A 13,451-nucleotide genomic window follows, 5' to 3' on the forward strand; every position below is an offset into this window, starting at 1 on the left:
TCTGTCTATATCTCTGGTTTTCAATAATTCTATTAGTTTTTCATGTCGGACTCTGTCGAACGCTTTTTCGAAGTCGATGAAACAGGAATAAATATCCAGGTTCATATCTAAGCATCTTTGAGAGGGGACATTAAATGCAAACAATGCCTCTCTTGTTCCAAGTCCTTTGCGGAACCCAAATTGGGTATCATCCATATCATTTTCTAGCTTTCTGTATAATCTTCCATGAATCACCTTTAGAAATATTTTGAGGGTATGGCTTATTAGTGATATTGTCCTATAGTCTGAACAATCTTTGGCATATATTGTTTTAGGTATTGTTACAAAGGTGGACACCAACCATTCCTGAGGTATTTTTCCGGTTTTATATACTTCATTAAACAGATCCAGTAGTACAGGTAGAGTTTCATCGTCTAGACATTTCAGTAATTCTGCAGGTATTTCGTCTGGACCTACAGTTTTTCCGTTTTTTGCGTTTCGTATTGCTTGTTCGAAACTTACTCACTTACGAACCGTACTCACTTACGCGTCAGAAACGTGGACGATAACAAAAAGTGATGAAGAACGGTTAGGCTGTTTTGAACGTAAAATCCTCAGACATAAAGGCGTACAGGAAAACGGATTATGGCGTAGACGCTATGATTTTGGGCGTTACCGCCTTTAGCGGCAGAGGCTTTAGGCAAGAAGACACAATAAATAAAATGTAGAATAGAGAAGGCTAGGAGTACATTCAATAACATGGCCAAACTCTTTAAAAGCCACAACCTTAATCTGGAGATAAAAGTAAGGTTCCTACGATGTTATATCTTCTCAATATTATACTACGGAGTTAAATCCTGGGCACTTACTGAAGCGATGGAGAAAAAACTTAAAGCCTTCGAGATGTGGCTATACAAGCGAATCCTAAGGATATCATGGACGGACAAGATAACCAACGAGACCGTATTACGAAGAATGGGTAAAGAAAGAGAGGTGATGTAAACTATTAAAAGGATATGGTTAAAGAAGCTGAGGAAATGGTTCTCCACAACAACTAATCTATTTAAAGCATCAGTTAATAAAATAATTATAGCCAGAATGACCGCCAATATTCTAAACGAATAGGCACCAAAAGAAGAATAAGACCGCCTTTAGAGTGAGTCTAGTATTGGTAGATCTATCAAAATAAATAGACTGCGGTGGCTAGGCCACTTAGAGAAAACGAATGAGGTGAAGCCGCCGGGAAACACATTTATAACCAAAGACCGGATAGAGTGAGGAGAAGAGGCAGGGACCGGATAGAGCCTATGATGATGATTAAGTGTTAACAAAATAATAATATAAAGCATAAGAAATAATAGAAATATATTTGAAAATAATAATACAAAAAACTTTTTCACAATACAACAAACATTTCAATCATCTTTTTTCTGTTTTTTTTCAGGGGATCCTTCTTTTGTGTCTCCCGATGATCTTCTTTTGCTGGCTTTTTCAGGTTTCTTCTTGGGCTTCTCTTCTTCCTCCTCCTCCTCATCATCATCGTCGTCGTCCATCTCCTCATCTTCAGAGCTATCTGGTTTTTTAGATCCTAATTTTTCTTCGTAATTACTAACATTCTTTTTAATTTTACTTGCATCTGGACTATAAGCCCACAATATGAGCTCAAGATGTTCTTTGGTTGGTAAATCGTCTTTCCACATATCTGGACGACTCTCTTCCATGGCCTTTAGTAACTTCTTAATTTCCACATTTCTTACTATGTCCCAAGAGGGCTTTCCTTCACCACTGGACACAGTTCTGAGATTTTTATATTCGCCTTTGGCCTTCTTGGTGTATGCTTCTAAAAATGCTTCTACTAATTCATCGTTAATATCGAATTTTTCTTTTAGAGGTAGTAATGATTGAACTGAGGCAAGAGGCAGGTATGCTCTGTTTTCTTTTGACATATTGTTGATTTCGAAGTCCCTTAGGAAGTCCTCAAATACTTTGACGGCATCATTTATGTTTTGGATCTTCTCTTTGTCCTTTGTTACTAAAAGAAAAACATGTATTAGAAAAATATATTAACCTACATTACTTAAAAACTAGAGAAATTGTTTGTTATTTTATAAAAGAAATTGTCACATAGTCAAGTTGTAAACAAGGAGGGGCAACATATTATTCCTACATTTCTAAATGTTCACAGTTACAAAAATATATGAAAAGGTAAATACTTTGTATACAGTGTGTATCCTTAAGAATCTCCAATCTCTGAGTTGTAGATTCTAGACCTCAAAATATTAAGATTTAACCCAAATCACTTAAATAAAATATGGCTCCTTACTGAGTTACAGGGTGTTTTATTTAAAAATTTAAAAACTATTTTTACCTAACACTTCAAAACCATTTGACGTATCCTTATCATACTTGGCAGAGAGTGTGGCTACTATACATCCTATTAAATTATCTTAAATAAGGATTTTTAGCTGCTACCAGAGGCGTACGGCAGGGGATAGTGAATGGTTGGCCCTTCTCAAATTCTACGCCACTGGGGGAATTACTATTTTAGCGCAATTTTTAGATTCTCCAATATTTTCTATGTAAATAATAGACTCTTCATTGGTAACGGTAAAGTCATTAGTTTTCAAGATATTTGAAGTTCAAAATGAAACGGCACAGTTATTTTGATTAATGTATTGTGTCGCTTCATTTTTAAATTCAAATATCTCGAAAACTAATGATTTTATCGATACTAAAAAAGAATATACTATTTACGGAAAAAGTATTCGAAAATCTAGAAACTACACTTAAAATAGCAATTCCGTCAGTGACGTAGAATTTGGGAAGGGTCAGGCAGTCACTTTCCCCTGTCGTACGCCTCTGATGGTAGCCATAAACAATTCTACATAATTTAGTAGGGTGTATAGTGCATACACTTCCTGCCAAGTATGATAATGATACGTCAAATAGTTTTATAGTAATGGGTACAAACAGTTTGTAAATTTTAATCATATGAATCATATCCTAAATTAGTCAAAATACATAACTGTGCCGTTTCATTTTTAACTTCAAATATCTCAAAAACTAATGACTTTATTGTTACCAATGAAGAGCATATTATTTATATATAAAGTATTGGAGAATCGAAATATTGAGCTAACACAGTAATTCACCCAGTGGTGTAGAATTTGAGAAGGGTTAACTGTAGTAGCTAAAAACGTTTGTTTATCATAATTCAGTAGGGTGTATACCAGCCACACTTTCTGCCAAGTATGACAAGGATACGTCAAATAGTTTTAAAGTACTGAATAAAAATAGTTTTAAAATTATTAAATAAAACACCCTGTAACTCAGTAAGGAGCCACATTTTATATAAGTGATTTGGGTTAAATCTTAATAATTTGGGGTCTAGAATCTACAACTCAGAGATTGGACATTCTTAATGATACACCCTGTATATTCCAAGCCATTGTAAAGTATAGAGAACTGAACAGTACGGAAAGCCAACCAAAAACAAGATTTATGGTAACGGAATTATTTTATCGCAGTGATGGCAAGATATTGAAATTAGCAGATTTTAATACAACACTATAAAAAGAAGTTATCACAGGAATAAGAAAATTAAGATTCTTTAGAAATATTATAACCAGACGATATGCATTGACTTCATTACATTGGTATAATTAAGACCCTTGAAGGGGCTTATTCTTCGCCAGAATATTAAAATGAATGCTCATTTCCTCACGTGTTTCGCGGTTTCATCTCTTCTCAGGAATACTTGTGGTAGGTAGTTTGAAAAATGTCCCATGTTGTGCCCCAGTTGTACATGAAGATTAAAAGAGAATCAATAAAGTCTGTCTGTATCACTCATAAAGATAAGCACCCTATGTTTTTCGAGCAAGGCATCCATGTGCCCTTTAAGTTTATCTTTTAACATCGGCCTATGCTAGTGTGGTTTCAAAATTTAATTATAACATCAAATAATGCAACCGTAAGGTTTTTCACTTATCGATAGATCATCCTGAATATCCGGCTTTAACAATTTATAAGCACGTAACCAGAAAGCAGTTTCTTGTGACGAAAAGTCTTGGATTTAAAATATTGTTTATTGTTTTATTTTAATTATTTTTAATTGTTTTATTACAGTAAACTTTTTATCTGACAATTTTTGTCTTCCTCGTTTTACGAAAGATGTCGCTGTTTTGCGTCTCAAAGGTGGAATTATTGCATCGCGGTAATTTCCCTTAAATAGGCAGGGTTGTTGATTTTTGATTCAGAGTTGTGACTGCATAGCTCCACCGATGACGCCTGATAGGTAGAAATAGCTATTTGGAGATGGTGGTCCAACTCTGAATCAAATAAAAACAAAAACTGCCTTTCCCCCTTGTTCATCTTTACTCAGATTTTTGAGTACTCGAAACTGTCTTTCGGCTCTTTTCCTGGACGAAAAGAGAGTAGATACGTGACCGTTGTCCTTTCTGCTTTCTTCTCGTCGTCTCCGTGCTCATAAATTGTTAAAGCCGGAGCGATTCAGGATGTAACCAGAAAGCAGTTTCTTTTGACGAAAAGTCTTGGATTTAAAATATTGTTTATTGTTTTATTTCAATTATTTTTAATTGTTTTATTACAGTAAACTTTGTATCTGAGATTTTTCGTCTTCCTCGTTTTGTAAAAAAACTATTTGTCTAATGTATTTTTTAAAACAATTTGAAAATAATGCTAATTTGTAAAATGTAGTAAAAATTTACGTTTTTCTTTCTGCCTGACTTCCAAACCCAATACCTTATTTACTTTTGGCGGGGTTATTACTTTTATAAGGTTTTATTGCATCCTTTTTCTTACTTTCTCACGTTATGCCCCTATTTATCCATATCTGTTCACTATATTATGTATTGGAACCAACAGAATTTTCATTCTCTTTGCCTTATTCCTATGCGGGGTCAGCTTCCCTAATTGCATTTCTCCACACAATTCTTTCTTGGGTCATATCAATGTTAATCCCCTTTACCAACATGTCCTGCCTTATCGTCTCCCCCCCCCCCAGGTCTTCTTTGGTCTTCCTCTTCTACTCCTTCCAGGAATCTGCACTTCAGCTATTCTTCGTATTGGGTGATTAACGTCTCGACGTTGAACATGACCAAACCATCTTAACCTATGGTCTCTCATTTTGGCATCAATTGGTGCCACACCTAGACTTTCCCCTAGAATATAAGTACTCATTTCTAATTTTATCCTTCTTTGTCACTCCACTCATCCATCTAAGCATTCTCATTTCCGCCACATGCATTCGTTGTTCCTCTTTCTTTTTCACTGCCCAACATTCAGTTCCGTGCGTCATAGCCGGTCTTATGGCTGTTTTATAGAATTTTCCCTTGAGTTTCATTGGAATTTTTCTGTCACACAACACACCACTCGCTTCTTTCCACTTCATCCATCCAGCCCTAATTCTACTGCATGCATCTTCATCTATTTCTCCATTACTCTGTAATACCGATCCTAGGTACTTAAAACTACTGCTTTTCACAATCATTTCACCGTCCAAAGATACCATTTTATTTGTAGTAACTCCATCTTTAAATGAACATTCCAAATACTCTGTTTTTGTCCTACTAAGTTTTAAACCTTTTTCCTCCAGAACTTGTCTCCACTGTTCCAGTTTTTGTTCTAAGTCTTTTTCACTATTTCCTATTAACACTACATCATCAGCATACATTAGGCACCATGGAATACTACCCTGTAGTTTCGCTGTTATCTGATCCAAAACTAATGAGAATAAATAACGACTAAGCACCGATCCTTGGTGCAATCCTACTTTCACCTGAAATTTATCAGTCTCTCCCACACCTGTCCTAACACTTAGTCGTTACTCCCTCATAATTCTAATAATCTCTCACAATTTTTACATATTCGCCAGGGACTCCTTTCTTATTGAGTGCCCACCACAGAATCTCTCGAGGAACTCTATCATATGCTTTCTCAAGATCAATGAATACCATATGAGCGTTGGTCTCTTTATTCCTGTATTTTTCCATCAGTTGCCTTACAATGAAAATTGCATCTGTTGTTGATCTGCCCTGCATAAAGCCAAATTGATTATCAGATATTTCGGTTTCTTCACGTATCCGTCTATCGATTACTCTCTCCCATATTTTCATGGTGTGGCTAAGTAGTTTTATAGCCCTGGAGTTTGTGCATTGTTGTATGTCTCCCTTGTTTTTGTAGACAGGTACTATTATACTGCTTCTCCATTCGTCTGGCATTTGTCCAACTTCCATAATTCTATTAAATAGACCTGCTAGCCAACTTATTCCTGTCTCTCCCAATGCTCTCCATACTTCCCCAGGAATATCATCTGGTCCGACTGCTTTTCCTTTCTTTATTTTTTGAAGCGCTTTGAGCCACTTCCTCGTTTGTTATTCTGGTAACCATTGCTGTTACTGTCTCCGTTAACTCCACAGGCTGTCTGTCAAATTCTTCATTTAATAAACTGTCAAAATACTTTCTCCATCTCTTTTTGAATTAGTATTTTATTATTTTCATCTCGGATACATCTAATCTGATTAAAATCTCTTGCTTTCTTTGCTCTCTGTTTGGATATTTTATATATCTTTGCTTCGCCTTCCCTGGTATCAAGTTGATCGTATAGGTTTGAATACGCTTCTGCTTTAGCTTTTGCTACTGCTACTTTCGCTTCCTTTTTGGCGACCATATAGTTTTGAAGATCTATGTCCGATCTGGTTTCTTGCCACTTTTTATATAATTTTCCCTTCTCTTTTAACTTCTATTTATAATCTCTATTTTTAATCTATTATTCATCTATTATTAATCTATTATTCTCTATTAATCTATTAATAATCTATTATTAATCTCTATTTCCATTATATCATATAAAATAATCTCAATAAGAAACTCCTAGTTGACTTATTTTTCACAATGTTACAGTTCTTATCTATCGACTACTAACATTTAGGTTATGACGATGCTCCCACAGTAGAATTTTTTTTAAAACACAAATGGTGTTATTTTGGCCTACAGACCCTCCTCTTTCTAAGACCCAGGAAGATTTTTTAATCATAACTGGTGGTCTATATTTATATTAAGGCGACATCTGAAAACAGTCGAACTATAGTATTTTTACTACAAAAGCGATATTACGTAGGTCAAAATTTTTGACGTAAGAGAACTGTCAAAACATTAGAATGTGACTTTTCATTATTGCCATGTTTATAATAAACATGACAATAATGAAAAGTCACATTCTAATGTTTTGACAGTTCTCTTACGTCAAAAATTTTGACCTACGTAATATCGCTTTTGTAGTAAAAATACTATATTTTGTTTGTTGAACATGTAACATAAATACACCATCCTGTAGTAACGGCCAACAAGGAAATCTTAATAATTATTATTAAAATAGAACTCTTTTAAATAGTAATGGAGACATAATACATCTTTGTATAACACCTATCCTGATTTCAATTTCTGGACTGGGTTTGTTATCTATTACGATTTGTGCTCTTTGATTCCAGTAAATGTTTGTAAATGTATTACAGTAAATGTACAGTACAGTACAGTAGTCCAGTAAATGTTATTATTAGTAAGTCCCTTTTGTCTATGTTTTTGTCTTTAGAATTTGGACTAATTTTTTTTGAATTAATTTGGACTTACTAATATAGTGAAAGTTACTATAGTATTAGTGAAAGTTAACATTGAACAAACAATGTGTTTGTTAGCTATAACAATTACCACGAATTACATCACGTGATAGATTGTATTTAGCGGTCACATCAAAGTAAATAAAGTACGCTGTTTTTTAATTCCACCAAAAATGTAACGATATAAAAATAATTAAATCGATTCAACTGTTAATAACGCTGTGAGAGGAGACTTGATGTTTCACTCGCATCGATTCATGCAGTTTTGTTCATAATAAGAAGATCAATCAATCAAAGCGTATATTTAAAGTCATAAGCAGACTCTTTATCTTACTATTTGCATAGCTACCTACAAAACTGTAAAAATAAATCCCTTTTGTTTAATACTCTGGGCTAATTAGCAAAATACAAGGAAAAGTTATTTACCAGCAATTTTATTGCTGGAATCGAATCTTATGATTGTATATATCAATAATATAGGTATGCAAAGTCCGCAGATGGTGTGCTACTTTTTTATAAACAAAATGGCGCCCGAAAATCGTGTTTTTATCAATTTTTGCTGTATAACTCAAAAGATTTTAACTTTACACCAAAAACACTCATATTAAAATTCACCGTAATTAAATTCTGCATAGAGACCTGTTTTTACTGATTTACTTCGACGAAAATTTTTCCCGGAAAATGCGGGGTTTTCCAACAAAATCTTTAATTTTCAACTAAAATTTTAGATAAGTAATTGTTTATCAATAATTAAATAACTTGGTAATATAAAACCTCTTTTCGTATAGATTATAATTCCAGAAGCCGATGGAAATTGAATGAACAGTTTAGCAACAATTGAATTGTTAATTAAAAATTTACACGTACATAAACTTAACGAAACACTTTTGAAATTTTCAAGTTTGAAATATTCTATAATTAGCCGTTAATTAACCGCTAATTAATCGTGAAAAAAAAAATTTACCGCTCATTAACTTTTTTTTTTATGCGATGTTTCGCTAAGTTGACGTCAACTTAGCGAAACACTTATTTAAAAAATTAGTATTTCGTTCCCGCTTATATCTCAATCGACGCTATTATTTAACCGTTAATTAATCGTGAAGAAAAAAATTCAATAATTTATTAAGTTTTTTTTTTATGCGATGTTTCGCTAGGTTGACGTCAACTTAGCGGAACAAAAATTTAAAAAATAGGTATTTCGTTGCCAGTTACGGCTTGTTCGATTCTATGAATTAACCGTAAATTAATCGTGAAGAAAGAAATTTCACCACTTATGTAGTTTTTATTCTTTATATGTTTCGACAAGTTGGTGTCAACTTGGTGGAACGAAAATTTAAAAAAATGGTTTTTCGTTTTCGCTTATAGCTTAATCGACGCTACGAATAAACCGTAAATTAATCGTGAAGAAATAAATTCAATAACTTATTAAGTTTTTTTTTTATGCGAAGTTCCGCTAAGTTGACGTCAACTTGGCGGAACAAACATTTAAAAAATGTTTATTTCGTTGCCAGTTACGGCTTGTTCGATGCTATGAATTAACCGTGAATTAATCGTGAAGAAAGAAATTTTACCGCTTATGTAGTTTTTATTTTTTCAATATCTCGCGAAGTTATTATCAACTTAGCGATACCAAAATGTGTAAAATATGAATTTCGTTGCCAGTTCAAGCTTGATCGGTTCTATGAATTAACCGTAAATAAATCGTAAAAAAAAAATTCAATAATTTATTAAGTTTTTTTTTTATACGATGTTTCGCTAAGTTGACGTCAACTTAACGGAACAAAAATTCATAAAATAGGTATTTCGTTGCCAGTTACAGCTTGATCGATTCTATGAATTAACCGTAAATTAATCGTGAAGAAAAAAATTTTACCGCTTACCCAGCTAACAAAGTTGGGGTAGTGCTACCGGTAGCATTGAGTAGTGGTGCTTCCTGTTCGTGTGATTATCAACCCAACCCAACTATCAACCCAAGATAAGTATCAGGTAAAACCTTCTAATATCTTGGGCCTGATTTTCCTTGTTATATATTTTGTGTCTGGCTTTTCAGGGCAAAGAAAAGGTAAACGATTTTTGAAATAAAGGTCACGTATCCGAGTCTTTCACTCGAGTGTTTTAGACGATTCTTATACTCAAGTAAAATTACTTGGGTCTTCTGAAAGGAAATACAACTTTCCGAGTTTTTAATTCAGCCGTTCATTTGTTAGCATCGCAATATTTTCCGTCTCGTTTATGAGGGTCATTTTGGGTCGAAAACCCAAAAATTGTTGTGTGCTTTTTTACCTGAACGGCACAACTGCGTTGTCGCTCCGAAAAATTGTAATTAATTGGAAAAAAACGACTGAAAAAGGACGTTATACTTGAACGCTCCCCTTATCTTAAAAGGTTCAAAGATTTCGAAACCTATAAATTGACTCGATTTTTTGGAAAAGTTCTCAGATAGTTCGGCGTAGAACTCAGAGAACACCGCGTTGGTACGGTATCCACTTTTAAGAAAATATTGGCTTGTAGCTATTATTTCTAAAGTTCAATTTAAAAAGTGTTAGTGTTACTGCTCGAGGAAACAATTGGGCTACGAAGCGGCAAAAAGTCAACCCTAGTAAGGAATAACAGTAAGTAAAAATGTGAATCACTATTATCAAAAATATTTGAAACGACTTATTAAAAACGGAATACGCTGATAAGATTGTAATCAGTGCCTCAAAAACTCATGTACTCTAATAACATGTATAAATTAGATCAACTTCATAATGAAAATTAAAAAAAAAAAAACAAACAGACCACCACGGGCCCTCTTTGAGCGAAATCTCCTGTTTAAACAGGCGATATGATTGATTTCAAGACTTTGTTTTAGTACTAACGTACGAAAAGTAGTAAACTTTTAGACAAAAAAATGAAAAAGTATAGCAAAAATTTATTTCTGATATGCATTTTGAAAACATCTTGAAAGCATACCACTGTAACGAAAAAAATTAAAGTACGTCTGAGAAGCAAGTGAGAAGTTAAACTTTTGTAAACAGGTTGTTAACGTTTGGAGTTGTTTTAAGAAACATTATACCTAAAAGGTCTATATAAGGTATCAATGATACCTTTTCAACAGTGGTCCTAAAAGACTACTTTTTTGCCCACTTGACGCATGAAAATAGTATATTTCGCAGCAAGGGAAAAAAAAATTCTCTCGAGGGTGTGAGTTATTTTCCGAGCCAAAGGCGAGGAAAACATGCACCCGAGGGAGAAATTTATTTTTTCCTATGTTGCGAACCATATTTTTCATTTTAGCGGGCAGAAAAGTTCACTTTTTTACCCGCTACGATGAAAAGTATATTTTGAAGATAATAGGAAAATAATAGGTACAGATAATTGTGAGTGTTAACGTTTTCGAAAAACTCAATAATTTTGGACATTGTCGTAATTTTCAGATTTTTAACAATTTCGAGAAGTTTCAAGGTTTGGAGGATTTGGATACCAAATTTTTAGAAACTCCAGGAACTTAAGAAATTGTGAAGTTACGGAAAAATTCTAAAAATTAACTACATTTTTATAATTTTCAATATTACAAGAATTTCACAAATTCTTAACATTTTTAACATTGCGGAATTTTCATCAATGTGAAACATTTTCGAAGTTAGAGAAAGTATAATAAAAATTTTTGAAGTTCTAGGAATTTTGAGAATCGCAAAATTTTCGTAAATTTCACAGATTTTTATATTTTTTGAAAATTTTGAAAAAACATATGAATAGTTATTGGAATTGCAAAAATTTCACAAATTTTTTAGAATGCCAAAAATTTCTAATTTTTAATAAATTTCAGAGATTTTTGGAAGTATCGAAAACTCAGAACATTTATAATATTTATGATTATTGACATTAAGAAAGTTCTACTAATTTTCAATTTTGAAAAGGTTGATAATTTTGAATATTATGAGTTTTTTAATGATTTTGAAAAATTTTAAGAGTTTGGAGTATTTGAAACAATCTGAAAGTCCAGAAAATTTTGACGATATTTAGAATTTTACAAATTTTGAAAACTTAAGAGATTTAAAACAGTTTAAAATATCTTGAGAAAATGGGAAGATTTCATTATCAATTCTTTGAAAAAGTTTTAATTTTTGAACTTGCTGAAATAAATGTGTTCCGCTGTTTGTGAGTGATGAGGTAATACACGAACAGCATTTTTTTTTATCCATATAGATTTTATTTTTACATTCAACAATAATTTATTGTATCAGAATTTCAAGGGTCTTTCAACCGTCAAAACCTCCCTCTATTTACGCGCCTATTATGTTTGTTATGCTAAATAATTGCTAATGCAGGTTACTTTCTCAGCCTCGTATTCAAAATTTAACGTCGCCTAATTTAAGGTTACCTCACGAGCGAATATATCTGTTATTTCTCTATGCGAATTCACAAAAACATTTAGGTGATACTGTATTGACGAAATTTTTCAGATTGACGCCACTTTCCAAAATTTTAAACTGTCCAATAGCTCAAATTTGAGCATTTTACGGATGAAGAAAGATGCCTCCCGGACGCCCACCTTTAGTTAACGAGCAACTATTAGTAGATGCAGTTTTGAAAAATCGTCAAGAAATAATTTGCGAACGTGATGACGGTCTTACTTCTATCGTCCCTGAAACCAATTCCATTTGGACCCACATCTCAGAAGAATTATCATTCAAAATAAAACCAGGAACCATTTATTCGTATATCGTGAATAACAAATTCAATCTGAAAAATCTAGTATTTGGGGATTATAACGAGAAGATTACAGCTCAAAATAATGACGTAGACGATTCCGATAATGAAACCAGTATTGCATCAGCCGATCTTTCTAATTTTTCAATTGTTCCCAAAGACAAGTCTGACACAGTTTTTATCCTGACTCTCGGAAAATCAGAATTCAATGATTTAATAGTTGAGACAGTCAGAAAATACAAAGATAAAAAAGGTTTTAATAAGATGCGTACTGTAAATGTTTTGAAACCACAGAAATGGACTGAAATTGTTTCAAAAAAAATATTTGAAGACTTCAATCTTCCTCATGGCTACCATTTCGAATACAATTACATAAATTCGGACAAACAAACTGGTACCTTTTCAGGTAATTTCTTATTTTTTTCGCTCTTCAATATTTATATTTATATGCATGTTTAGTCAATATTATGGTCTTGAAGTGCACTCATCTATCAAAGTTCTTCTAGCTCTAAGCTGTGATCGAGAAACATTGTAAAATTACTTAACTGTCAAGCTTCAACTACATGTTAGTCTATAAAATCTATTATAACATATTCTTGAAGAATATGTGTAAAATTAAATTATGATTACAAATTTGTTCCAGGTCATTGTAAATGTGGCAGTCGTTTGACATGCTACATTCAACCATACGCTGATCACGAACAAATCGTGAAATTGAAATGCATCGCTACTCAAGGGAATACAGATTGTGGAAAATGGCAATGCAGAGGTGAAACTCGAGCTCGACTTGTGCATGTTTTGGAGAAGGAATCTGTAGAAGTGTACAGAGCAAGACAAGCTGCAGAGACGATGAAAGAAGGGTGTTCTGTAGAACCTCCACATTTATACAGTGCACATGTCCTGAGAAATGCAAAATATCAATCTGAACAAAAAAAATATCGAGATCCCAATCCAATGTTGGCTTTGTCAAAATTTAAAAGATCTCAACAAGGACAAAATGTTGTCCACCTGATTTCTTTGGATCCAATCGCAGTTCATTTTTGGTCACCTCATCAGATTCGCATTTACAATAATTTGCGAAAGTCCAATGAGTACCGAATTTGCATCGACGCTACGGGAGGAATGGCCAAACAAGTGTTGCAC

The 13,451-nt window shown here is 33.3% G+C and overlaps 1 protein-coding gene across 1 annotated transcript in view; it reads right to left on the minus strand.

The window, feature by feature from the left end:
• Positions 1–1,327: 1,327 nt before the first annotated feature.
• Positions 1,328–13,451, minus strand: part of LOC126878769 (uncharacterized) — a 36,101-nt gene continuing 23,977 nt past the window's right edge. The window contains exon 2 of the mRNA XM_050641664.1: positions 1,328–2,011. Within this exon, the coding sequence (XP_050497621.1) occupies positions 1,395–2,011 (617 nt within the window). The 3' untranslated portion in view covers positions 1,328–1,394. The remainder of the gene's footprint in view (positions 2,012–13,451) is intronic.

This window comes from Diabrotica virgifera, chromosome 1 (assembly GCF_917563875.1).
Source record: "Diabrotica virgifera virgifera chromosome 1, PGI_DIABVI_V3a".
Taxonomy (NCBI): domain Eukaryota; kingdom Metazoa; phylum Arthropoda; class Insecta; order Coleoptera; family Chrysomelidae; genus Diabrotica; species Diabrotica virgifera.